The sequence below is a fragment of the Semicossyphus pulcher genome, unplaced genomic scaffold (assembly GCF_022749685.1).
Source record: "Semicossyphus pulcher isolate SPU_LCO1_2020_fin unplaced genomic scaffold, fSemPul1.0.p SCAF_5, whole genome shotgun sequence".
Lineage (NCBI taxonomy): Eukaryota > Metazoa > Chordata > Actinopteri > Labriformes > Labridae > Semicossyphus > Semicossyphus pulcher.
The window spans coordinates 12,762,104-12,789,465 of NW_027211726.1; the positions used below are offsets into that span (position 1 = coordinate 12,762,104).

At 41.3% G+C, this 27,362-nt stretch overlaps 1 protein-coding gene across 1 annotated transcript; it reads right to left on the reverse strand.

Moving 5' to 3' along the window:
• Positions 1-1,120: 1,120 nt before the first annotated feature.
• On the reverse strand, positions 1,121-26,356 carry dennd3a (DENN/MADD domain containing 3a). The gene is made up of 30 exons (XM_069681248.1): positions 26,212-26,356; positions 23,628-23,716; positions 23,175-23,330; positions 22,906-23,041; positions 22,532-22,647; positions 22,318-22,448; positions 21,695-21,806; positions 21,455-21,574; positions 21,261-21,359; positions 21,032-21,151; positions 20,485-20,600; positions 18,920-19,075; positions 18,703-18,799; positions 18,481-18,584; positions 18,148-18,353; positions 17,901-18,060; positions 17,511-17,667; positions 17,096-17,318; positions 15,738-15,817; positions 13,056-13,235; positions 12,701-12,871; positions 10,304-10,433; positions 9,891-9,998; positions 6,647-6,744; positions 3,807-3,961; positions 3,408-3,474; positions 3,092-3,164; positions 2,895-3,013; positions 2,666-2,803; positions 1,121-2,563 (listed from the first exon to the last, which is right to left on the reverse strand). Exons 2-30 carry the CDS (start codon positions 23,706-23,708, stop codon positions 2,369-2,371), a joined length of 3,804 nt encoding a protein of 1,267 aa, XP_069537349.1. The 5' UTR covers positions 23,709-23,716; positions 26,212-26,356; the 3' UTR covers positions 1,121-2,368.
• Positions 26,357-27,362: the final 1,006 nt, after the last annotated feature.

Sequence of the window (27,362 nt, forward strand, 5' to 3'; positions counted from 1 at the left end):
TTCAGATGACTTTTTTTGATAGTAAAATGTTGCACAGAGATGCTGTTCCCAACCATTTTGGACTTCAGTCAAGTTATATCTACTTATGATGACCAATCATAACCAGTTGCGTAATGTCTATGGGTAACATAAAAGATCTTTTTTTTAAAATAAATAAAAATACTTTATAAACTGTATAAACCTTCTTATACCTATGTGATCCCAGGTCTGGAAGCACTGTCATAAAGAGTACATGGGAACCAATGTGATTAATTGTATATATTACCTATGATGTATATATTTAGCTCTACATGTACGTTTTATTTTTTAGTAATGCTTCTTTTATTTTGTGTATAACCGGAGTAACAATAAACATCTTGTATCTTGAAACGTGCCCTGGTTGAAAATTAAGACAAACTTAAAGGTATAATAAGTAGGATTTTTTCTTGCATTTTATCAACAACACATTTAAACTGGGCCCCTCGTCACCAGAAGCTCACTCACTCTCTCGTGCGAGAACACGCCCACCCCGCCGAGCTGACACCGACAGCATTACCATTGCGCTAGCATGCTAACCACCGGTTACCATTGCGCTAGCATGCTAACGCCGGTTAGCTTGTCCTACCCGGTTTGAGGCACCTACCTGTCTAACAGAAAGAAGGCCAACTCTGCATCGCTCTTTCGCCGTGTTCGCCGGTCTGAATGGGGCCCAGTTGCTAATTTGAACCACTCCCACACTCACCTATACGCTGTGATTGGCTCAGGGAACCACAACAGCGCCCCTCCTGAAAACGCCCCGTGCAAAGCAAAACAACAGAATAGATGCAGAGGGAAGGGTCTCGCAAGGGTCTGCACACACACTCACCAACACACATGTATGGAGGCCCATAAGTGATGATCTATATTATATTGTATTTGTAAAAGTCTATATTTTATTTTTCTAGGAAAATCCTACTTATTATACCTTTAAGAGTGTATATAAAGTTGGCATTTGCTTTGTTCACTGTTGGTTTAATATTAGATACATTTTGTTAACGGTCATGGTGATATTATACAGTGTCATATAAAGTTGTTGAAGTCAGTGAAGACAATGCTCATGAAAACGCTAAATACATAAACGGTTTAATTGTTTTGTCACCAGTTTAGATACAAAAGTAATACATTTTATGTGCATGTTGTAATGTTATTTACAGTTTATAAATAAATTAATAAAAGATATGTCGAGCTAACCTCATGTGATATAAACAAAAGTGATCCAACAAGAAAGAAAAAATGGCTATAAAAAACAGAAAAGTGACGATAAAAAAACTGTCTGTCAGGTTTCACTTAGAAATACGACTAATGATAACTGGTCACAAATGCTCACACAAATGTCCTAAGATTATAAATACATTTTAACAATAACAGGCACTTTTTAGCCTGCTATTTTGACTTATAAATAACTACATGTCTAATATGCAAAAGGCTTTATAGAGCCAGGCTTTTTCTTAACTAGGACTATCACATCTGTCAGTCTCTGTATGACGGCATTTTGTCTTTACGAGTTATAAAAAGGAAAACAGATGAAACTCATCCTGTAGGAAAATAGAGAAATTGTAGAAACTTTGAGGTAAAACAATGAGGTAAGTACAACAAGAGCAAAATTCGGACTTTTCCTTATTTTTCCAGTTGATGAAGGGGATTTCTTGTTTCTGTTAAGATGCTCTGAAACACTGTTTCATATGTCAGTGTCAGCAGCTGGAGTTCATCCTCTTTCATCAAATTTCCTATCGCTCTCATCTGTACATTGTCCATTGTTGCTTCCATCAAAACAAACTGTTTTTTGAGGGATTTTCCCACAGTGCCAGTGAAATCTCCAGTCACAGGAGTTTTGTTTTCAGGGTAGTTTGACTCCTCTGAACTGTAGACGCCCACGTCAAAAACACAGCTGGAGGCAAGGCTCAGACACACAATGTTCCCACATAATACTAGTGTGATCAAACGTTATGAAAAACAGGGTACGCCCTTAAATAAGGCACGGTATAAAAATACAAACAAGTAAAGTGTAGCTCTTTGGATTAAAGAATATCCAGCAGGATGTGCGACTACTTTTTCAGTCTTCATTTCTCATTCATGTTACAGAATAGCGTGTTAGTACTGTTAGTATTTTTAATTGCACATCACCACGTGATAGCAGGCGGGAGAGGCTGCTCAGATGGTGACACTTTGTGTAAACATGTTGCTCCGCATGACTTGCCATGGGATTCCTTTTGTGATTTTTATCCACCTCTGTTTTTATTCTCTCTTCCCACAGATTCTCAACATGGGGTGCTTTTTATGTTCACTAGAAGTCCAAGAGTTTTAAGAGAGGGCTGGACCGAACTTGGAAATTTCCACAGAGTAAACAGCTCTACTCCACCTTCCAGATGGCAATTTTTCCGTCGTGTTTGCCAGCTCCACTGAGGGTGTATCGATCCTCAGCGGAGCAGAGCGCCGTCACTTTGTCGCTGTGGCCGTGAAGCTCCTTCAGGACCTGGTGGCGCTCCGTGTCCAGGATGTAGATCTTCCCTTTGGTAGAAGTGCGGCCAACACCGCCGACCCACACCTGGAGAAAAACAAAAGGACAGATAATGTTTTATTTCATGCCGCCTGCAGTGTCTCCTGCGCCTTCAGATATTTTACGTGTGTATTAGGGCTGTATATTAACCTGGTTTTTCACTTTGATCATGCAGTAACATCCTGTGCAGTCCTGCAGAGACACGCGGTGAAACGGTTTGGTAGTGTCCTTAATGTGCCAAATACAGACTTCTCCTGAGTCCACACAAACACTCCACAGCTCCTCCCTCTGGCACACACACACACAGAAAAAAAGTCTCACTCAAATACAATGCAAAACAAAACACATGTAGATACTAGTGAGTTAAACTCAGCTCTACCTCAGGTAGCAGCAGTATAGAGCTGAATGTGGCTGTGGATCCTTTTTGTTGCTCTGGCAGATTCAGACGATGCTTCACTGAACCGTTCCTCCACACTTCCATTATATTTTCCCTGGAGCCTGAAGAGATGATTTTATGATTTTTATAAAGAGTTTCAGATTGTTTATGATTTCTTAATGATTCGGTGAGAAACTTACAGCACCACAGCGTTCCGTTACAGCTGGAGACGGACTGCAGACGGTCGCAGGAGAGGCGAAAGTGTCTTTTCACCTGAGTGGTTTGATACAAAAATCACAATTATAAACAATTAATCTGCAAGTTTATGCAGAAGGAGTTGCTATAACTATTGTGCTCATCTCAAATCAGCTCTTAAACTATCAATTCATGATTATTTTATGGCATTTTAACAGGATACAGCAGCCTGAGTTTGTAATTTTAATGTTTGAACAGACAACCGATAAACACATAGTTTACACTGCTGATAGGCTAACAAAGTGTTGGTTTGTAACTGACCTGTAGTGTTGAGACTTCCCACACCATAACGCTTCCCTCTGCGCTGCAGGAGTACGCCACCTTCTGGCTGAAAGACAAAGTACGAGAGCATCTGAGGCCGAGTCTTACTTCATCTTAGTTAAAGTAAATTCCACTTTTCATTATGAAAGTTCAGAAACTATAATGCAAAAGTAACAACACAGTTATACAATTCAAAAGTGCATTTAAATCATATAAAACCATAACCCCCTTCTTTAAAAGTCCCTTTCAAAAGGATCAAAACAAGCACAAATGCATGACTGCATGGAGTTTATTCAAATGTTTGCACTGTGCCCTCTTAATATTTTTACACTGTACTGATCTAAACAAGATATATATTGGACACTTGTTGATAAAGTGTTGTTAATACTTATTATTAACCTGTATTTGTCTGTGTCTAATGCCAGTCCGGTGACCTCCGCCCTGTGTTCAGTCAGTTGCCTGTTACAGACCATGGCCAGCATGCTGATGATGTAGATAACAGAGTCCTCCGAGCCCATCCAGACCTGGTCCTTATCAACTCCCAGCATGCAGTTCTGCAAACAGAAGGAAGAGAAAGACACCGGGAGTCACACAGCTGCAGAGAGCGGATGTGTTTAAAGGTTTGTGAAAATATAAACTCAGTAGGCTCCAATTTGTGGCTCAACAGACAGACAGGCGGTTTCTATTACAACATAGTGAGTGAGTAGTTATTGAAACAATGCAACTGAAAGGGCTATTAAATAAGAAAGTAGATCCAAAACAGTTTGTTGCATAATTAATAAGCCAGTGGACAGATGATTATGTTTAATGATTTTGCTCGGGGGATTCATTGTGTATTGCCTTACTTGTCCACTAGATGGTAACATTGACTAATATATTACAGCAGATACCTTCAAAACAGAGGGTCCTCTAACACTGTTTTCTTAAGCAACATACACGAAAGCTATCTAGAAAAATGCGGTTGCTTTCAGCCAAAACCTCAAGATTTAAAAATCAGCTCATGCCCAAATTTTCCATTATTGTCCTTATCAGTTGCTATTTAAGAAATGCGCAAGAGCATTTGTCCAGATGTTTAAGACGTGACCTGGCAGTGAAATGTGTGCAAATCTTATGGTTGGTTTAAGAGCACACACACTGTGCTTCTCTCTCTGTGGTTAACACATTTCATGTGACTGTGACCTGCATGCGTTTAAGAGAGGTCAGTGATTAGCACAAACATCAGAGGTGCCTTCAAACTTAACAGCCATCCTCCACGTAATTTACCATGAACATCCTCCAAAGACACTCCTTTTACTTGCTTATACATTGTTTTTAAAGTCCATGTTTTCAAAGAAAATGTTTTGTTCTTCAGTGGAATGAGAACTATTCAAAACACACTCCCAAAAACATGTGTTGCAGTGTGGGAGATAATAGTGACACTGTTTGAAGTGAAGTGAAGCAACAGGAGCACAAGATAAAGCTGAAAACAGATTTATCTGTATCTGATGTCAGTGGCATGCATGTGCTGTTTATCTGTCGAGTCTGCGCAATGCTGTGAAGCAGTCTAACATGGTTTTATCTGGTAATGAAAAAACTCATGTTTACAGCATAAATATGAACTAGGACGACATTAACTAACATGAGATTATTCTGTTTGAATTATATACATGTCTTTCTACAGTTGTTTTTACATTTAGAAACAATGATAATAATAATAATACAGTCTAAATTTTTGGGAAGGAGATACAAATAAAAATACATTTATAATGGATATTATATGAAGCCTGAATGCCTACACAAACATACAACTATTAACAAAGGTGGGCTTCTTCTAACCCCCCATTAGTCTTTTTTTACAGACACTCTCAGCTACATATTAGGGATGGGTCATCCGAATTTCGAATATTCGAATAGTCATTAATTCATACAAAATCGAAGAGTTCATTCGAATATGATCTCATCTTAAATATTAAAATATATTTTGTTTTTTCCTTCGTTTTTGCCGGCGCCTGGTTGTAATGCAGTACTCCCGCCAGACGATTGCTGTAGCGCATCTGAAAGCTGTTTGCTAACCGCCATTACATAACAAGAGAAGAAGAAAGCCTTAGCGCTAGGTGCCGGTAAAACGGGTGTTGCACTGCGAGATTCGGAACCCGCCGGAGAAAAATGCCTTCAGCAGCCGCCAGAGAGTTCTGAGTGGAACTCTTTCGAAAAAACGCAACGAAAATTACGACAAGTGCAAACTTAGCCATGTAAAACTACTATATTCTTAAGTCTACAACAACTATGCACAGTATGAAAGGCTGATTCTCACCGTAAGAGAAATTATCGATGTCTGTGTACTATCTATGAAGGGAAGATGCTCAGTTTATTATAACTAGAGCTGTCAAAATAACACGTTAATTTCAATTAATTAATTAATTACAGAAAAAAAGGGCGGCAAAAAAATTAAGGCCCGGACCTCATACGTTACTGAGCATCCGGCAGCTTTGAAAACGGGGCGAAGCTTCGAGTAAGTCGAATAGTTCCCAGTGAATATCCAAGAGTATTTTTGCTTGAAATGCCCATCCCTACTACATTTGCTTATAAAAGACGTTCAGTAACAGAGAGGCAACGAAAAATACAAACTGAAACAAGACAGTGACTTTCGAAAACAGATGTTGGTCAAACCCGCCAAAAATAATGTTTTCGTCACTTTAGGGCGACAGAAACAAGCAACAAACACACCTTTAATGACCTTTGAAGTTGGTATGCTGACATATGCATGCAACGTGTTAGCAAACACTCAGATATAAAGCAGTATTAGCATTCATCTGAAGTCATTTCTGGCCACCTAATGAATGTTTAAGTCTAATATTAACTTTGATCTTTAACCACTGAACGCTCCACTAGATTCATCAGCTTGTCAAAAACTGTGTCTGTTGGCCATCCGGTGCTGCTGGGTTGCTAATGTTTCACAGAGACCAAAATAAGCTGTCATGTGCGTGCACGGTTTATGTAACTCAAATGCAGTATTGCACAGACACAATGCCACTGTGGCTGTGTTGGCAAACAGCCTGCACTGCAAAAGAAAAATACTTTTACTCCCATTAAAGGCATACAAGCGTCATAGCAACGGCCCTGACAACGACACAAATTGAATTCAGACGTGTGGTGTTTTTTGACTGGGTTAAGTAATAAAGAGTGAGACAGAACATGATAAGCATTTATCTGCATTTGAGTGTTGTCGTGCAATTGATCTGTTGTGTTTGTGTCTTTACCAGTCTTGCATTTCCAACGTGACAGGTGTGTGTAAGGGACCAGCTGGAGGCATCAAACACCATCACCTTCCCCCCGCTGACAGACACCCATAACTGACCTGAAACACACACACACGGTATTTGTCAGTTATTTCTCAACACCTTATCGCATACTTGTGACCTACAGCTGCCAGAGTTCACTCTCTCAGGAGGCCAAGAAGACATTTGAAAATCAACAGTTTGAAAGGGAACACTTCATGTTCACAACTATTTTTGTGCTCCCTCGCTCCACCCAGGCTTCACTTAACCCAACGGTCCGACTTCCTCCAACGTATTCATTTCTATTTAAAAGCACCGCCAGCCGAGAAAGAAAGTAACTTCCTGTATTCATAAACTGAGAGAAAAAGAGAGAGACAGTGGGACACAGAGGGAAGCGAGAGAGCTCGGGTGTAAAGAGTGAGAGCTAGAGAGGGAGTGGTGAGAAGAGAGAGAGGGGGGAGAGAGACGTAGGAGTGAACTGGACACGTGCCAGGAACTCAATTCAGTGACCTATATTCAAACCAGAGAAGGAGAGAGCGTCAGAGAGAGGATCTGAATGACCAGATTTGTTCTTTTCATCGGGAGAATTCAGAAGAGCTGACTGCTGCAGAAGAACTGAACAGCATCTATGAGTATGAGTGTGCATGAGTGTGTTAGTGCTGCGGGTCAGTCTGCCACCAGCCGGGCATCTAAGTGGCCCCAGATGGTCGGCCGTGACTTTGTGGTTCTCTTTAAGCTTTATTTAGTCTTCCTGCCACGTAATGCGCCGGGCTGTCTGTGCCCCACAATAAAATCGAAGGACTCTACACAAAGGGTGAACAACAGTAAAAAAAGTCTGTGTGGGAATGGGATGACTAGTTAAGTAAAAATTAAGAGCTTCAGTGCTCCTTGGTGTCGTTTTTTAACCTTACTGTGTAACTCTTCTGAGGGGACAGCACTATTTAGCATATGATCATTCTAAAATCTCCAATAGCTGCTCAAATGTGTTGAAATCTGCGTCCAGTTTATGTCCAGCCAGGGCCCCTTTATTGCGTGTCACCTCAGATCTTTCTCTCCCCTCCTAAAGTCATTAAATGTTAACAAGTAGCGAGTATAGCCGCGAGTCAATTCAGTCTCTTAATTAACTCGCTGCCACTTAGAAAACATGTTGTGCTCTTCAGCTCTCAGGGGAGGAGGGGTCACTTATTTCACTGCTAAACAGATTCTGACTGAATACAGGATAATTATTGCCCCTTACACCTTAAAGTGGCAGTAAGCAACATGGATATACCAATGTAAAACACATTCCACCTCTCTGTATAACTCCGCTACACCAAACATGCACGCGCATTTTGCAACTGGTGTGTGCCTGCGCAGCCGTTGTGTGTTGCGTCTCTCTGCAGCATCGAGGCAAGGAGAGAGAGGAGAGATGCTGTTTATTCCAAGTACTCTTTATTATTAAAGGTATCATTATAGTTATGATTGATGTGGACCACTTTTTTACCTCTAGGTGTTTTTAGATTAGCGTAACCGTTAGCTGTTACCGTAAGAGCTACCGTTACCTGTCCAGAAGGAACAGGGCAGCCTCTGCATCGCTTTGCTCTTCAGCCCCTTACACTCCCACTCGTCCCTCTCTTTATTCAGGGCTCTCTTTTTTCTCTTCCTTCTTTTAGCTTCTTTAGCAGTATATGTCGTTGTCGGCTAAGGAGGTACAGGAAATTTACCGCAACTTGGCATAGCTCCTGACTGACACGACCTCCGCGTTTGCGCTGCTGACACAAGTCACGTGGAAGCCGGATTACGCTAGTTTGTACAGAGTCGCTGTGATTGGGTAGTCACGTGGAAAGCTATCCCTGATTGGTTGTCTGATTCAGACAGAATTTTTTAACTAGATACTGTACAAAAAGGCGGGCGCTCACAGTCACAGATCAGCAATCAACATCATTTCAATTTAATGTTGTTAGGGAAAGGCAATGATCAAAATATGTTATTCGAATTCTTATGAAATTATGCTTCCTACTGTAGCTTTAATTTTCAAAATTATTCAAACAGAAATGTACGGTGGCCGGCAAGGGCAAACATGCTGCAACAGCCAAAACGATTTCGATTAGAAGAAACGAGCTGCAAGTTCAGAAATGATGTAAATTCAAAAAACACAAGCAAAAGTCCAAAACAAATTCAACGACGGAAACGCGCTGCAAATGAAAAAACCTGCTGTAAAAAGACAAAACAAATACATTAACATCAAACACGCTGCAAATATAGAAACGATGCAAATTCAAAAACACACAAACCCAGAAAACACATGCAAAAGAAAAACGCTGCAAATACAGCCCTCACAACGGAAGTACTCCAGGCCTGTAGGGGGCGCTCGGTGTGACAGGTTTATTATTAACGGGAGAGAGAGTGAGACGAGACTTCTGCATGTGTTTTTTGATATACATCGTTTCTCATTTTGCAGCTCGTTTCTTCTAATCGAAATCGTTTGGGCTGTTGCAGTGTGTTTGCCCTTGCCGGCCACCGTAGAAATGACATTTTGAAGTCTGTAAAAAGTCCTGGAAATCTAACTTGAAAAGTGCATCAGTCTGCTCCTCTGCTGTGACACTAAAGCAAAGCAAACTGGTTCTGAGCCCTCTACTTTTTAAGGCTGTTTATTCACATTAAATAAACTCAGTTTAACTCTGTGTTTATTTTAGTTGAGCTTCTTCTTGCTTTTACTTTTTTCGCGGGGTGATAGTTCAGCGACGTCAAGAAGGCCTCAGATTTACAGGCTGAAACATGACATAAGGTTGTACTTAATGTTGGACAGGGACGATAAGCACTATACGCCTTAATATGTGATTTTACATCATTTTACAACTCCACTTGGAGGCCTAAATATAAGACAAATTAGCCTTGCGGAGAGGCTTCCTTCTCTTCATTTCTCAATTCCAGTTTACTTCCCCTTATTGCTTTTCTGTAAAGGGGACCGGCTGAGGAAGTGTTGTTAATGTGCAGCTTCATGACAGTCTGTGTATTTACGTTTAGGTTAAACAAAAGGGAGCGAGAGAGTGAGCGAGGGGTGATGACAAGCAAAGGTCATGTGTGTTTATTTGTCAGTGACTGTGTGTTGGTGTCACAGTGGAAACTCTGGATTGTGAAAGAGAGAGAGAGGAAACCAAACACCGTCCTTTCACTGATAATATGAACACTAAAGGGATTACTTGGTTACAGGACAGGGACAGTGTGTATGTATGCTTTTTGTTACCTGGTGTGTATAGAAGTACATCCACAGCCTGAGGCGCAGCCAGTTCCAGCGAGGGGTTAATCTTGTGCTTCAGCGTCTCTGCGGTTGTCTTGGGGACCATCATCGGCACTAGAGACACACAAACCACTGTTAAGGAGAAGTGACTAACTTTTTACAGGTGGTGAAGCCTGGAAAAATCACCACACGACCTCCGATGAGTCATTACGAAGAAAAGAACACGAACAGAATCCAAATGACCACAAACCATCCTTACAGAGCGTCTTAAGTATGCAAACAAGGCCTAAAATGACCTAGTAACAAAGAAATTATCAAACTGAATCAAAGCTGAAACTATCAGGTAATAATTGTTTGACAAAAGAGGAGGGTTTAACAGTTCTCTAGATTGTTAAATTAAACAAATCATCATCCTCTACCTTCCATCTTGATGCGGTCAAAGTGAGCCAGCTTGGAAGCAGCGTAGATGGCCTTACTGTTCTGGAGGCTGCCCACTACTGCGTCCATTAGCAGGGCATTGGTCAGAGCCTGCTGCATGTACTGGGGGTCCTGGAAACAAAGATACATTTACATTAAAAAAACACCTGACATGTAGCACGTTGCAGTAATCACAAATAGAAGTATCATATTTATCCCAGGGGAGACGTTCTGTCAGTGACGGCCACAGGCTGCATGCACACTTCCTTTCAGTGTGTCAGATGGAAAAAGTGCTTCACAAAAAAGAAGCTTGTATGGGGACAAACTTCACATGCATTTAAAGTAGGGATGCAGAAATGTCCTCCAGTAATCGCTTTGTGTTTTTTTCCCCCATGCGGTCCAGTCTACAAAAGTTGCGCAATGGAATCAATGCAGAGACAGTCTCCCTTTCCATTGCTTACCCGGAGGTGTGTGACTTTATCAGCGATGGAAAGGCAGACTGTCTCCTCACCACATATGGCAGTTGTTGCCACCTTCAGTGACTTAAGCACTGAGGTGATTTCCTCCATATCCGTCCAGTATTCATCCTGGAGCTCCAGTGTGCACGTGTTGCTATGGCTGGTGTAAGAGCGGTCAGAGAGGACAGCAACGATTGCACACCACTGTTCAACAAGGCGTACACATTACATGAACTAGATAAGGCTGTGCTTTGGGAGAGCCATCTGATGCTGCTTCAGGTGGAGAGCCTGCATCGACAGGGCCCTATGGTGAACATGTGCCACAAGGCGGCTAGCCGCTCCCACGATGCGCTCTAGGTTAGGGACATGATGAAACCATCATTGATGGCCAGCTGGAGCATGTGGGCCAAGCAGCTCACCGACTCCCTGTATTACCATGCAAAGCTTTTTTTGCTGCTATCACCCATGGTGTCACCAGCAGCTTTAAAGGAGCAATTGGCCCCTGGAAAAAGGCACCGTCAGTCAAAGCTGGTGTTCTCTGTTATTGATAGAAGCAAACATTTTTGAAATTGGCGCCATGGCTGTGGAGAAAGTTGAGCTTGTGGTTTCACCCATTTTACATTCCTACAACACCCAGCATGCATTGCGCCCCTCCCTCTGAAAGGAACAGCCCAGCGAGAGACGCAGGAGTAAAATACTACTGTTTTCCCTGCAGACAACAGCTCAGAGCGGTACAGAATCTGAAATATGACGAGAATACACCGGTGGATCGTCTAAAAAAAACTTCAGGTCTGCAGTCTACATTTCAAACCTGATGATTTTGAACGAGACATGACATCGGAAGCGGGCGTCCTAGACTGAGGAAGTGTAATTTAGCCAGCTCCCTGGCCTCCGCCAGATGACGCTTTTTACGTGGTCAGTAGGAGGTTTTCCAGGGCCCATTGGAGTAGTGGATAGCGTCCTCCAAAGGCACAGAGCCAAAATGCTTTTTTTTTTCCTACCATAATGGCATTAGCTCCCTATAACAGCATGATAGGGCTGAGGTTGAAAATTGGCAAACTGGCCCTTTAAGTCTTAAGTCTTTAAGTCACAGGATGCGTGCGGTTCCTTTGACATCATCGCTGAATTCACAACGTTGCCATGGGGATTATTTTTAAAATACAGAAAGCAACAAGCATGTTAGCTTTTTAATTAACAACTATAGGCCTACATGTCACAGAGAACTTACTGGGATAAAATGTAGAAAAAATATAGGACTACAAAACCGTTTATGATTTATTTAGTGAGTACTCGTTTACTCGAGTACTCGTTTGCACCCCTAATTTAAAGTTTTAAAAAAAATAGATCAAAGGTTTAAAAGCATATTAAAACATAACCAAGATGCCAAGTCAAAGAACTTATGTTACATTAAGTCTGGAAAACGGGTCTGAGATGCTGGGATTCACTGATACATGTAAGAAGGTTTGAATGAGAGCATACTAGATTAATCGTACAAAAAAAACAATACAACATGTTGATTATTTACATCTGTTTAAAATGCTGCCATTTTTCTTGAACATCTTGATGATGCGTGTCTGACATTCACAATATAGAAAATAGAAAAAAAAAAGCTGAGTAAGAAAGCCGAGAAGTGAGAGACAGACACGTTTCCTTTACAGCATCTGCTTTCACTAAGGAAACCCTCAGAATCTGTTCAAGTGTGCGTATTTGTTTTCATGCAAGCCTGATGGAATTTCAGCCACACCTACAGAGTTCAGTGAAGTTCACAATGACTGGTATGTGTGTGCAGACACAGAGAAACCAATACCCTGATAAAGACGTGATATGAGTAATAAAGGCACATGATAACTCACCACATTTTCTTTTGGATTCCCCTCACTACTAATACGACCACTACTTGCACATACACACACACAGTACACCCTTCAGTTATAGCTTTACCTTGTGTTGGTCTGCCATGTTCCGCCCGGCCATCATCTCTTTGACCATCAGGTTCCACAGCTCGGTCTCTGTTTTCAAATTGGCCTCGAACGCCTCCTTCCTGCCTCGAACGCGCAGCTTCATGCTGGGGATACGCAGCAGCAGGAAGGGAGCGGAGGACACTTTCACCTCCTACAGGAAAAACAGGATGTAGATCAATCTGCAGGGTCATCACATTGATACTGAACGCTGAAAGCACTTTCAGTTGAACTCCTCTCCTCATAACTTTTCTTTTGCTCTCTTTCATCACATTGGTTAAAACTCAGGAACCTTATCACTCGACTCAAAAGGGCTATTTTCCTTCCTTTTGTCTCACCTCTAAATCTCGATACTGTGCCACCTCCACGTATCCCGGTCGTCCGTCTGTAAGCAGGAAGAGCCGTCGCTGAGTCATGGCAATCTTCCCCACACCACGGCTCGTTTTGACAGAGGAAGACAGTTTGAAGACGCACTCGCTGGGCTCGATGTGCTCCAAGACAGACGCTGGCAAACACACCTGGAAAACAAGAAAGATTTTTCTACTAATTTCACTGATTTGACGACTAATCAAGGAAAATATTTCAACAAAAATGTTTTACAAAGACAGGTTTAGAAGATCACTCAAGGTTAAATTTGAGAAATCATATTCGCTAATTTGTTTGTCAAGACAACAGATAAAATGAATTGTCTTCAGTCTTTAGTTAATTGCAAATATTTACAAGCCTTTGGTTTGGTTTACTCATGGCTCACATAATGCCACCCACTTTGGTTGCCACTTCTCTACCAACATTAATAAGATTTTTTTTTTTTTTAATTTTTTCACCCATTATAAATATGTGTTTTCACTTAATATAAGCTTAAAATTGGTTGTAATAAGTTGTAGCCACACTTGTCTTCTTTCTCCCAATGTGTCTACTTTATCAGTAGGATTTACGGTTTTTGATTTATCTGCCCCTAACCGACAAGAGTAGCTCTCAACTGCTCCATTTACTCCAATGTTAATCGGGAGGAGGATTTTCCAGGATTTTCGAAACTGCACCTGTTTTTAACTCGCTCCTATTACCACAATTTAGAAGCTAGGACCACAAAAACTTATGTCTGTGTTCTTTAAGGCCTTTCTGGCTTGATGGTGAATACATTTTGCCGATATCATGTTTGGTTTGGAAGAAATAGCAGTAGTTTGACGTCCTAAATGTGAGCCAGAAATCACGCTCAGATCAGCTGTCACAGACACCAGCTGTGGTCGTTGCTAGGGCTTTCCGACAACCATCACTGCGGCAACCGAGATCAACTGGGCCAACAGAGACACACTACTCAAAAAAACTCTCAGAAATTCTCTCTTTCTGTGACGACCCCAGCCACAAATTACACAGTAGAACAGTGATTTTTCACAAAGTTGTAGCCACACTTGTCTTCTTTCTCCCAATCTGTCTACTTTATCAGTAGGACTTATGGTTTTTGATTTATCTGCCTGTAACCGACAAGAGTAGCGCTCAACTGCTCCATTCACTCCAATGTAAATCACACAGACAGACAGACAGACAGACGACAGACACACACAGACACACACATGCACAGACACACACACACAAGACAGACAGACAGACAGACAGACAGACAGACAGACGACAGACACACACAGACAGAGAGAATATTTCTAAACATTTAAACTATATTTAATGATTATCTTTTCATTCATTCAAGCCAGGAACTCCATTGAAATATTTAAATGTTTCCAATCATCAATATATCGAGATTAATTGAATTTCTCAGTCTGATTCAGAGTATTTGACTCATTCTCACTGTAATATCTCTTCATACTCCATCAGCTGATATAATATAAATAATATATTAATATAAGAAAAAATAAATAAAACATATATTGTTTTATGTTATGTATTTAATAATATAAAATATAATAATTCAATATTAATCAATTAATATTACTATTAATTAAGTGTTCTAATTAACATTGATGTTTTTTTAATGTATTTGTATATGTATATATATATATATATGTATATGTATTTTTTAATGTATTGTACATTCATAAAAATAAATATAAATGATGAACTGCAGCAGAGTATGATCGTCCGGCGTCTGTGTCAAGTGCACAGATATCAGCCATCTCATTTGACAAATCACCTCGGATACAGATGACAGACAACACAGGAGGACTCTGATTGGACAGTTGTGTGTGTGTGGTTTTTTACTGCCATGATATAACCTTCTGCTCCGCGCTGATCGATCCCCTTTGACCTACTCGTAGGTAAGTACCGGTCATGTTCGACATTAGCATACTGAAATCGTTAATAAAAGTGGATTTTATTGAAGCTAGACATTACTATCTCTCCCATGATCACGATTACTCATGATTTCGGAAAAATGAATGTACTTGTTTATGGTCGGTCTGTTTCAGCAACATTAATCCGGAGGTACTTGGGTCCGGATTAGCGTTAGCAGTTAGCTTGGCTAGTCGGAGCCCAGTAGCTCCGGGCCAACAGGGGTTAGCAAAGCTATAGGCTATCCATAAGTACAGAATGTGTCTAGACTGTTAGCTAAATGTTATCTGTTACAAAATGACGGTGTATGCCTGTTTATTTATGTTCCAAGTTTAGTTTTAGTTTGTAACAAATACCATAGATGAAGACGCTGAGAATGAATGGTAGGTGGTGAAATGAATACATTGTAGCATTGCATTGTAGTATAGTATCATAGCATTGGCAATCCTCATTGACAATGAATGGGGCTGTGTGAAAAAAATGAAACTTTCTTTTTCAAAAAATCAAATCATATTATCAATGTACGTGGGGTTCACACACGCACACAGACATGCATCGCAGCACAGCCCACTCTCGCGATTTCCCAACGGGGAATTATCTAGTTTCAATTCTGCTTGGCTGACAAACATGAAATATTGTTTTTCCATGTATATGTCACACCACTTTATAACACTGTGCTGTGTATTCTAAGTGTGTGCCTTTAAGTTGTAGGTCACAAACAAAACAAACATACAGACCTCCTGCGCCTCAGCTTCGGTCTCCTTCCAGATGGTGTAAAACACTCGAAACAAATCTGGACCAACCTGCTTCTGATGACCTGCAACACATGAACACACACTTTTAAAAACCAGGTGTCTAATATAACACTAGTTTCATTTTCATTTTCCCAGGAAAAGGTTGACACACATACAAACATCTGGCGGCCGACCACGCCCACTCTTTCATCAGTTCTTGGCAATCTAATCTGCCAGCATGCCTACAGTTGGGGGTTGCAGTCCTTACTGTATTACAACAATGACTACATACAGTGCACACACACAGCCTTCTATTAATGGCCACTGAGCAGTAGTTAAGTCACAGAAAGAAAAAGTCTTTATAGCAAATGTTTTGCATGAAATATGTGTGAATATTCAATTAATTCTATCTCATTTTGTGAAAGTAGAAGTCTGTTGCTGTCCGTTAACCTCTGTCTTATGAGAAAAACACTCCACCACCATGAGCTTTAAGACTGAGTCCAACACTCTGTAACAGTCTGCATCTCTTGCAGGTCAGAGCAGGAAAAGGAAAACTTGATGTTTGACCAAACAGGACGTACGCAACTTTTTCCAGTAACGTAATGAGGAGAAGCTCTCACATCAACCTTACTTCCACAAGAAAGATTTCCAGGGAGCAATTCCTCCTCTTGCTCTAACCCTAAATTAAAAACAAATATTGGTCATTACTCAATCCAAAACTTGTAAGACTTCCTGTTAACCTGCTCAATCTGACAGCACAGGAATGTTGTCGCACTGGCTGCCATTAGTTGCTTCTGGCTGCTCGTAATGATTATACAGAATGTATAAACTGCTGTGTTCAAGTCTGCAACTTCTAAAATGTAAATTCCAGTGGTGAAAAAAACTTGACTACATGGATTTATATCAAAGTATGTAGCTATAAGCATCATTTAATGTTAGTTAAAGTGTAAAATAGCCTTTAGCCAGCAGCTAACAGCCAGTAAACGACCATTAGAGCCGAACAAAAACAGCCTTGCAAGACAAACTCCCCTTCTCCAAGAAGCAGTGAGGCAATGATTAACCCGAGGAATAAATGTTTGCCTGCAAAAGCGGAGCAGGAGGAGGTATAGTGGGGTATTTGTGTGCGAGAGAGCATTCAAACTGAGGTTGGCCCTTTGAGTGATACATCCTGTTTGAACACTAGAATTACAGCCTTGCAGTTGTATGCCTCCAGCAACCAGTATAGTTGTTAGAAAATCTGTCTCGGTGTTTATCATAGGTACAGACAAAACCTCAAAACATAACGCTGCAGTGCATTTACACATTAACTGTTTAAACACACACGTGCATGTTATGTCCATGCAGGATGCTGCACCACTTACCTACAGTTAAAGCGTCAAAGAGTCTGTGTATGGTTCCTTGATCTTTTACAATGCCCGACTCCTGCACGCATTTCACAAACTCCTCCAGCTGCATGTACTTTTTCGGCAGCTGGAAGCGCTTTACGGCGCCTTCCTCGTGCCCGTTGCCATTGCGCGCACGTTCCCGCTCCTGGTCCCTCTTGACCCGACTGATGAGCCGCTTTAGTTCTGGCCGTCTGTCCGCCTGTGGAGAAGTTTTTCAGTTACTCTAAAAGTACTAATTAATAAAGTTTAAACTTGAAAATCCTCTTTCATAAATAGAGATTTTTCTGGTTACTTATGGTTATGGTAATGTGGTTACTTAAACCTAAAGCAACTAATCTATTGCACTTGATCCAGATAACAGCATTTACACCTCAACGTGGGCGGGACTGACCTGTAAGCGTTCAGCTTCTGGCAGAGAGTCAACCAATGACTTCACCATCTGAGAGGGGAAGATATCCGAGTCCGTCTTATAAAGACTCTGGAAGTCGTCCAGTGCATCCAGACGCCTGTTGGACACAGTGTTTACCAAACCACGCAGGTAGTGGTACCTAAAAAAGAGACAGACGGATTAATTTGGTCACTAATAACACATCAGCTGACCCCGACTGCTTCCTGACATTTTACTAGGAGGCTGGCAGGAATACGTCTGCATGAAGTCGGGGTCAAAAAATCATCTGTTTGCGTCGACACATGCAGCCCACCCGGAAGATGTCAGGACATTTTCAGGAGTGCAGTGCATGTGTGAATCCTGTAGGTAAACAGTTCCTCCCCTCTCTTTTACCTGGCCAGCAGAGCAGACTCATCAGGTGGTGTCGCGTTAATAGCCTTCCCCAGGGAAGCAGCCATTTCAGAATAATAGTTCTGGACGTACTGATAGGCCAGCGGAGGGGGGAACTCTGGGAGGCGGAAAACCTTCACAGCTGTTCGAGGAATCTTCAAGCCTGAAAGGTAACAAAGACGTTACAAAAAGTTGAACTCTTCTCGTATCTCCTGTGATCATCCTGTCGAATTCCTCCATCAGCACTGACCGGCATCAGGAGTCATCTTCTTGAGGGAGCCTGGTCTGTTGGAGCGGATAACGGGCACTGTGTCATTGGCAGGTTGTTCCAGGTTAGGCAGGCTGGCTCCCAGCCTCTTGCTCAGTCTGTCACTAGGACTGGCGTAGCTGCTGTAGCCTGTCCTGGACAGATCGGACATGGGAGGACGCCGGGGAGACTCTGTCATGGCACGATTCCTGTAGGAAGACATGAGGAGACAGACGTCATGGTTGAAGTTGTGAACTGTGACATACATATTCTAAATATACCTATACGGCAAGGTTACCTCTGTCCCTCACTTATGACATAATACCAGCATCATACCTATGTGCGTGGTTTCGTGTGTTCTGCTCCATGCGACTGAAAGTATCTCGTTTCCTGTTTAGCCTGTCTCGCAGGAATGAGTGGAAGATGTGAGTGTCTAACACCTGGGGACGACAAGCAACAAAGAGAAACATGCAGCACAGAGCGTCAGAGTTTGTGGAGGTTCTATTGTGTATGTTTGAGTATGTAAATGTGTGTGTGTGTGTGTGTGTGTGTGTGTACCTTCTTGTAAAAGGACTGGTCTGCTGGCTCCCTGGTTCTTAGAAACTCCTCGCTGTTAAAAACTCTGTGCTCGTGGTTTAGAAAGTCCTGGACGTCTCTGAAAAAGAGACGGAAAGAAGAAGAAGTTAGACAAAACGTTATGTTGTGAACTTAAATCTTTAGATTACCTATTTCTAAGAATCAAGACAACCTTTAAAACAACGGCTATGAGTGTTACCTGAATATGTTGACCACTAGTTCCAGGGTGATGTTTTGAATCTGTGTGTTGAGGCGCGTCTGCCAGTCTCGGCGCTGGGTTCGCACGGCATTGGCATCTGTGCCTGCTCCGAGGTGACACAGCTCCAAGTCATAGTGAAGCTGGAGACACTCCGCCCTGTACACACAGAAACCACGGGGGGAATTCATTAAGGGGTTGTGCGGTTTTGCGCCTACTGAACCTGTGCAAATTATACAGAAAGATTCTCAAGAGTTTAATGCACCTCAAAGTGTGCTGCATAGCAAACAGTGTCTCTGTGCTCCGGTGCCGTTTATAAATAATAATTAAATGAATCATTATGCAGACATTCGGGGCAAATTTGGCATCTCACTATGTAAATGAGCCTCGTGGCAAAAAACACCTAATTCACAAAAACCAGCACAGGGTCCAAAATTAGCACCCACCTCTCTGCAAATGCGGGTAAAAATCTAATTTGGCGACTAAAATAAGTGAGATCAGGCGCCAAAGGCGGGTGCTCCAATCACTACAAAACATATAAGTTGTTTACGAAGTTTTGTTTCGCAACGACTGCACGTAGCTGGCGTGTGACCGTGAATAATTGTATCGCAATCCTTTAATTGACCCTCACTGACCACCATCGGCACGCTCACGCTTCCATTATTTAGCTTGCGCAGGGCTCCAGTGCGTCAATAATCTGTTTATATTTTATATCATAACTTGTTAGTTGATTATATTTTGTTATAATAATCCGACTCTGCAAAGTAGCTAGTAAAGCCGCGTTTTAATCAATCAAATGGAAAGTACAATAGTGGAGTAAAAGTATAGATAAATACACAACCAAGTACATTACCTCAAAATGATACTACTACTACTATAAGTTCAGTACTAAAGTAAATGTATTAGTTTCTCACTGTTCACATATCTAAGAGCGTTTCTATGGCCGGTTAAAAAACATTTTGGCTGGTACATTTTTTGGCTTACCCGCAAATGGCAGGTTGATCAAAAACTTATTTTGGAGCCTGTCCGTCAGTGTGCACTCTACTACTGCCTGAGAGCGCAGCACCGCGCAGCAGAGAGTGGAGGTGCAGACTGCTTCTCTCCACAATCAGGCACACAACAAGAGCAAACTGCACGGATCTGCGAAACTTTATGGGCGTGCTTGAACTTGAATATCATCAGTGCAATTTGCTTTGTGAATCAGACCTTGAGACGGAGCAGATAGCGGGTGCACATGTTGCGCAATTTATGGTGCTATCAGCGGCCGCAATTCATTCTTGGTGAATTTTCAATACAACTGTAAAGTGACAGTTGTAGGATAAAGTGACATGGTATGCAGGATGAGGTAATACAGTATGGTATGATCTCTAAGGTTTATGATATGGTACAATATAAGGTGCAGTATAAAGTAAAAAGTATATTATGCAGGTATTTAGGGGGTCGATTTCATTTGAATTCCAAATCAGTTCCAGCTTTAATAGAAGCTGAGGCTCTACTGGCATTGAGAGCAAAAAAACACTAGATATCACAGCGAACAGTGTGTGTGTGTGTGTGTGTGCGTGTGTTACCTTGACATAAAGCTCTCAGCTGCAGCCAGAGGGATAGCTGGTAAGTCGAGGGTTTCAGACCATGACGACTGAATGATGCCATCATCGATGTTCACCAGGATGAGTTCTTCAGTCTCCTATACATAAGCATAAAGGTAGGTACAATGGGTACAATTCATTGCATCACAGTCTGACAGTGCCCTGCTTTGTTAGAGTAACAGAGAGCTACTGTTTGATACGTGAAACGAGCGGCTGTAAAACACTGAATAAGGATGAATGCAGAGGGGAATAAGCAGTTATTGTTTATACTGTATGTTAGCTCAATTAAGACAAGATTAAATAAACTCTGCTCATTTGAATTACACCCCAGCAGATTATATAAAACGTATGATAAAGCTGATGAAACGATAAATCAAACAGGCATCTGCTCAATGGGGACGGGTCAAGGCTTTATAGGGCAGGGTTAAAGCAAATTTGTTCCAATGTCTAAAACAGAAATTTACGTCCGTTTCCAAAGACTGAAATCCTTGATGTTCATAAGAACGGAGCTTGAATGGAGTTTACTTACAGCAGCCACCTCCTCAAAATGACTGATGTGACAGCCCATCAGGAAGGCTGTAGGAGCCATGAGAAAGTCGAGCATTCCCCGAGACAAGACGGGAACGTAAGGCTGCTGCCAGGACAGAGGCTGGGAGAGATGTCAGCAGAACAGAAGACGGATAAAAAGGTTTTAGAATTTTCTTCTTATATAAAGAAATTACTGTAGTTATAAGACACAATGTTCCTCCTCGACTGACCTGCAGGTACAGCAGCAAACTCTCTGCTACCAGAGTGAGTCTGGCCCAGTCAGCAGAGAATAAGACCAGCCTCTGCTCCTGAAGGAGGCAGGACAGCACCTACAGAGAGGAGAGACTCATAGTATTAACTGAACATAGGATTTGAATACTTTGGATCTTCTTGTGTTTATATGAAATACTAGTTTCTGCATTACCTGGAGTAGTGTTGAATGGGAGAAACAAAGGAAAGGCAGATGCAGGTCGATGTCGATAACAGGGCTGTCCTGATCCTCCCTCGATGGAAGAACCAGTTGGAGTGGACGGAGGCTGAACGACTAACACAGAAACACATACTTCTGTAAAGAGCTAGCAATATAAATGTGTCAAACAAAGAGATTAAGGGGGATAAAACAACAATGAGATATCTCATTTAAGGCAGAAAAAGAGTCTCTGACCACGTGTAGCTGTCCAGGAGGCGGTAAAGGAACCAGGGAAAGCTTGGCTGAAAATTCCTTTATTGTCTCCTCAAAGTCAGCTTGTCGTGCAGGCCGCAGCTGGACCAGGAGACTGAGAGTGTGGAGATTAGAATTAGAGATACAGGAAAAGGGTTTAACTTGTCACTCAATCACCTTAACGGAAGGCAGGTTATCCATTAGGGTCCATGTATTTAAAGGGGGGGGTATTATGCTAATTTGATGCTTCATATCTCACTCTGCGATACCTATGGAGTAGCTTAGCACAATTTACAGTAAAAAAAACCTCTTAATTCTTCTCTGCCTCAAACGAATGAAGCAGCTCTGTCCCTTTAAGAAACCCCGCCCCTACAAGCCCACTTTCTTCTGATTGGCCAGCTCTCCTAAGCCTGCTGAGGCAGCGTGTAGAAAAAAACTGCCTGAAACCTGGCGTTCACAGCAGCCTGCAGACTGAGCTGAGAAGCCTGGGGATTACTCCAACATACTTTTACCTACAGATTTGAAGCTTCACCCACATTAAGTCTGGATATCCAACATTGAAACATTATATATATGTCTTCATATGTGAAGCAGCATAATAGCCCCTCTTTAACATAAGTTATTACCATGATAAGCAGTCTCTTAGTGCGTTGTAGTACGGGAACTTTGAGATGACACACACGGCAAACGGCGTATAAAGCCGGGACTTTGATGAATTCCACCTGTGGCCGTTCTGGACGGAGCCTTCCAGACAGGACTGACAGGGAAGACAGCCAATTAGAAACTAAAGTCAATGGATTCAACATGATTTTCTGTTCGTGTGAGAGTGTGTGGTTGTACCTGCGCAGCTCTGTAATACTGCAGAACAACTCCATGGGTTCGGTTCCCAAAAAGGTCAGTGAAAACCAGGAAGTGATAACTGTCTTCTCTCTGCTCATTGGCCAACTGGAGACCACCTAGCCAATGCAAACCCAGAAGATATGCCACTAAGTACATTTGAGCCGTGTGCGGAAGTAATGATGGGAAACTCTTTGTGAACGTGATATGAAAGCAGCATTTCATTCATTGTTAAACAGTAAGAAGAAATAAGCAAGACATACCAGGCAAAAGTACAATTAGGTTTGTCTTACTGAGGTAACAGACAAGGCCAATAACTTTTTTTCAATTCATAATGGTAATGTTTAGCTCATCAGAGAGACAGAAAAGCTCTTTACCGGGGAAACAGAGCTGCGGCAAGGCGATGAGGTCCAGATCCTTTGGAACACTGATGTCCTCTGTCACTGAGGACACTTCTGCACGACTGCTTGTTTCTCCATTGGACAAACCCTCTGCAGCACGATCTCGTCTCTTCTGTAAATGAAAAGAAAAACAAAAAAAATATCGAGGGTATTTCTTGACGGGATGCTGCTAAATGTGATCTGAAAATCATTTATCCACATGCAAGAAGTTGGAAGACCCGTCTAAATTATAGTTGATTTCACACCTTCTTAATGAAGCTCCTCCTCCTCTGGACACGACTGAAAGCCGGACCAATCGAATGGCTTGAGTTGGTTTCCTTGGAAACAAAGGGCGGGGCATGGACCTGCAGGACCTCAGCTTCCAACACGGGGAGTTCGTTTAACTGAGTCTGCTGATGAAGCTTTAAGTTATACAGGGTCACATGTTTAGAAATCTAGATGTCACTGTTCACATTAACCCCCACAAACATCTTAATAAACAACTATCTAAGCTAAACCATGAGCTCAGTGACTTTCAGATAACATGCTAAAGAGTCTGTGATTGGAAACCATTGGTTTCGTGGGGGTTAGTTAATTTCTGTTAATGCTTAAATTCTATACAGAGTTGCATGCAAAGTGTAAATGCTGCCAATATCGGTCTATTTGCACACATGGTTTTGCTTCCGTCCGTGTGTGTGTGTGTGTGTGTGTGTATATACCTGGTATATGTCTCGAAGCTTATCACCGGGGGCTCCAACCACTACACATGCCTCCAGCAGTCCAGACGGGAGCTCGGCCATCACATACGCTGCCAAGAACACACACACAAACTGGATTTAGATTAGATGAGGTCACTGTCATATCTGTAAATTTGGCTGACTTGTTTATCTTGTTTATTCAGGCAATTAACTTGTCCACTAAAAAAAAGTTGCAGTCCTATAATAAAGCATTGCTCAACTTTATTTCCTAAACAATTACTATAGTATAATTAATGGCAATATAAAAAGTATACTGTGTTTTTATACATATCATGGACGCTTATTCTTATTACAGAGAACCACTGTAAAAATCTAAACATATTTATTTCATATTTATCTACTTTATCACACTTATGTGGGCACACGCAGACAAAACAACACACCTGTAAACATCAAACTCCTACACATACAGAGGTCAGGCTTTGGTCACTGGTGAAGTAAACCAGTTTTGTCGTCAAATCACGGATTGCTTTGTAAAAGGAAGGAAGCTGAGTTTATGTGCCCCTTCATGGATAACACCTGTTGTCTTCAACACCAGAGGTTATTTAACGGTAGCCGCAGTACAAAAGAAGATGTGTCATAAGTCGTTTTTCCTTATGAGACATAGGGCCGCTAGAACTGTTGATGTTTTGACAAGTCTGCCCTTTTTCAAGAGAAGTTAGCATTCATACCACTCGCAATAGAGGCTTAGAGATCAAAGCTTGACACCAGTTTAGAAACCCAGCCACTGAAAACTTTCTTTTTGCAAGGGTATGAATCTCACTGGGGAATGGGAGTGGTGTGTCCCTCTTGTCAAATACCCTCATTTTTGTCCCCCTCACACTAGAAAATATGACAGCTGAAAAGCAGTGCTCTTCTAAGTAAAGATTGAACTACATTATTAAACATTAAATATCAGGTATCTATACTAATAACTAAATTGAAACTGAGTATGGCAAGTGCATAAACAGTACAAAGGTTAACATTGCACATTTACATATGTTCTGAACCCCCAGTTCTGAACCCAACCCGAGACCCCTTCCTCTTCAACACCACATGTAGACATCATCTTCATTTCCTTTTAAGTTGGCTGACCTACTAACCAGTCCCCACGTAGCCAGTAAAAAAGTACCCACTGGGGAACACATACCCTTGTCCAGGTGTGATCGAGATAAGGCACTACTTTAAGGCATTATCAATCAACCTACTTGCCTATCTTTCTACATATCTTGGTGAAGCAGATCCAAGAATAAACATCTGACTTGCATTAGTTACAGCTGCCCGGAAAACCCAGAACTGCACTGCATTAAATTGTCCTTTTTTCAACCTCAATCTTTCACATATTTCAGCTCTCCTCTGTTCTTTCTACCCCACATCCCTCTTTTTACTACTTTACTTCTCATATTTAATCCTATTTGTTCCCCCTTTTGCTTTCTGTTGTACCATTTTCTCTAATTACTCTACCTATGACTCGCTTGGTGTCTTTCTTTCTCACAGTCTTCAGGCCATTCCGGCCTCTGACTAACTAACCTGCTGTGTCATGGAAACACACACTCACACACAAACCTAAGTAATTTATTCCCTGACAAACCCCTAATTTTGAAGACCATATGTGTAGAAGAATGCGTGTGTTCACACTTCTCATAAACTCAACCAGCGTCCACCATCACAGTAGTTTCATAAAGAATCTGACACAAACAGACTGACAGGACAGTCTCTTCAGCACAGGCAGACTCTAAAAGCCTTAATAAAATGCAGATGTCATGCTGTGAGACTGAGAGACAAAAGGGAAAAACTAAATGAAGTTCACATGCTTTCACCTTGTTTACAAAGATAACACTGGAAAAAACAAGTTCAATATGCTCAACAATAATATGGTTGAGACTAGCGTGGAGAGTTTAGCTTTAATAGCCTTCATGTCCAGGACTTTAAACTAGTTTGTTTCAATTCAGAGAAGAAGCTTCTTTGATGTAGCTGATAACAACATATAGTTAAGCAGTTACTTTGAAGCAGGTGTTTTGTAGAAGTGAAATACATTTTAAGAAGACTGCTTCCCAATAGTGGAAGTGGTTAAGAGAAGTATCAGACCTAAAGGGAAATTTTAGGAATTCAGGTGTGATTTCTCTGCATTCTTTTCAAGCCAGTCCTTAAAATATGTTTTTCTTAATTTTACTTGCAATGTAATTTCTCAGTTTGTGACACTGTACACTTATGGTAATTGTATTAAGGTAATACTGACACAAGTTTAGTCTAACTTATCTTCATGAGTACAGTAATTAAATGGTGGAAAATTACAACAAAACGAACATGTGGTTACACATCCCTCTGATTCATCGTGTATAATAGCTCAACTAAATTGGAGCAAACCCAGTCGGGCTTGCATACGGATTGTTTTTTTAATCATTATTATCATTATCTATTTATGTTAATTGTACAAAAAATGTATGAACATTTTGGCAAAGCAAGAAAAACATATGTTATAAAATTACCGTGAAGTTAGTAAAAATGCGTGAGACTTGTAAAGACTAGTTGAGCAAGAGTACTGACACAGAAATGTTAGACTGACCTTAAACTTTTCCAACCATTTCCACTGGCGCACGTTTAAGTCACACTGACGAGACGTTAGCTGGCTCCAAATCCCTTCTCTCAATCTGTTTCACAATCCAAACGCGACAGCAGTGACTTCAACACGGTCTCGAAATATTACAGTAAGCTTTGATTCAACGGTTACTTACCAACACACACTCTCTGGGTTTACCGCTGGCCTGTCAAACCCAACGGTAGATAGGACTTCCTGTATGTCATATTTCAAAATAAAAGCGTCTTCTATTTCGGACGGTTAAGGGAGCACCATGGCGCCATCTACTGTAATTTTAGTGTACTGCTATATGTTAAGACAATTATTATTTACATTTTGGTTGTTTCAAGAAAACATTGTGACTTCTTTAATGTAATTTTAAGCAATGTAAGTGTATAAGGAAGAGATAACCTGCTCTAAATCATACTGGAAAACTACAACACAAACGGTAAAGAGGTGGAATTGCATCAAGGCCATATTTAAGCTTTCTGAATTTTTAGAGACTTTAAATCTTTAAAATGTTTCATCATTGTAATGAATAAAAAGTGTAACATTAAAACAATAATATACAACTGTCTTAATTTGAAAACTGCAAACAATTCCCCTCCAACAGGGGTATCCCATTAGCTCAGGAGCACTTGTCTTACTCATCGAAAGCTAACGTTAGGCCAAAGCCCATTTTCCACACCCTAGTTGTTGTATGGTATCACACCTGTGAGTTTCTTATTTTAACTGAGAGACCTCAGGACAAAACAACCCATAGATGCAAATCTTTTGGCAGGGAATATAAAAATGTCCATGTTGCTATATGTGGATGCCCATGGAGCGTTATATAAATACAAATATACTGCGAGAACAGATATTGTCCACCAGATGGCGCTTGAACCTTTCCTTTAGAGGGGAGAAGCACATACCAGCCTGAAAGAAACTGTTTCATTGCAGAGAGGTACCTGAGAGAGCAGCAAAAGGGTTAAATAGTTTGAGTTTCAACTTGTGATTTTACTTTGTGATTACTTAAAAATCTATACCAGACAGAGGTACTATTAAGGTATCAATAAATGTTCTTGCCTGTCAGTTCAGGCCATCAGTGGATGGGTAAACAGTTTAATACCAGGGCTGGATCACCAACTAGGCAAAGC

What these genes read in the sequence shown, in the direction of transcription:
- dennd3a (XM_069681248.1), bottom strand. Translation starts at nt 23,708, where the DNA reads ATGGCCGAGCTCCCGTCTGGACTGCTGGAGGCATGTGTAGTGGTTGGA. An exon ending in CCGAAGCTGAGGCGCAGGAG is followed by an intron (nt 13,236 to 15,737) that starts GTCTGTATGTTT and finishes CTTGTTTTCCAG; the next exon opens with GTGTGTTTGCCAGCGTCTGT. An exon ending in ACGTTGGAAATGCAAGACTG is followed by an intron (nt 3,962 to 6,646) that starts GTAAAGACACAA and finishes TTCTGTTTGCAG; the next exon opens with AACTGCATGCTGGGAGTTGA.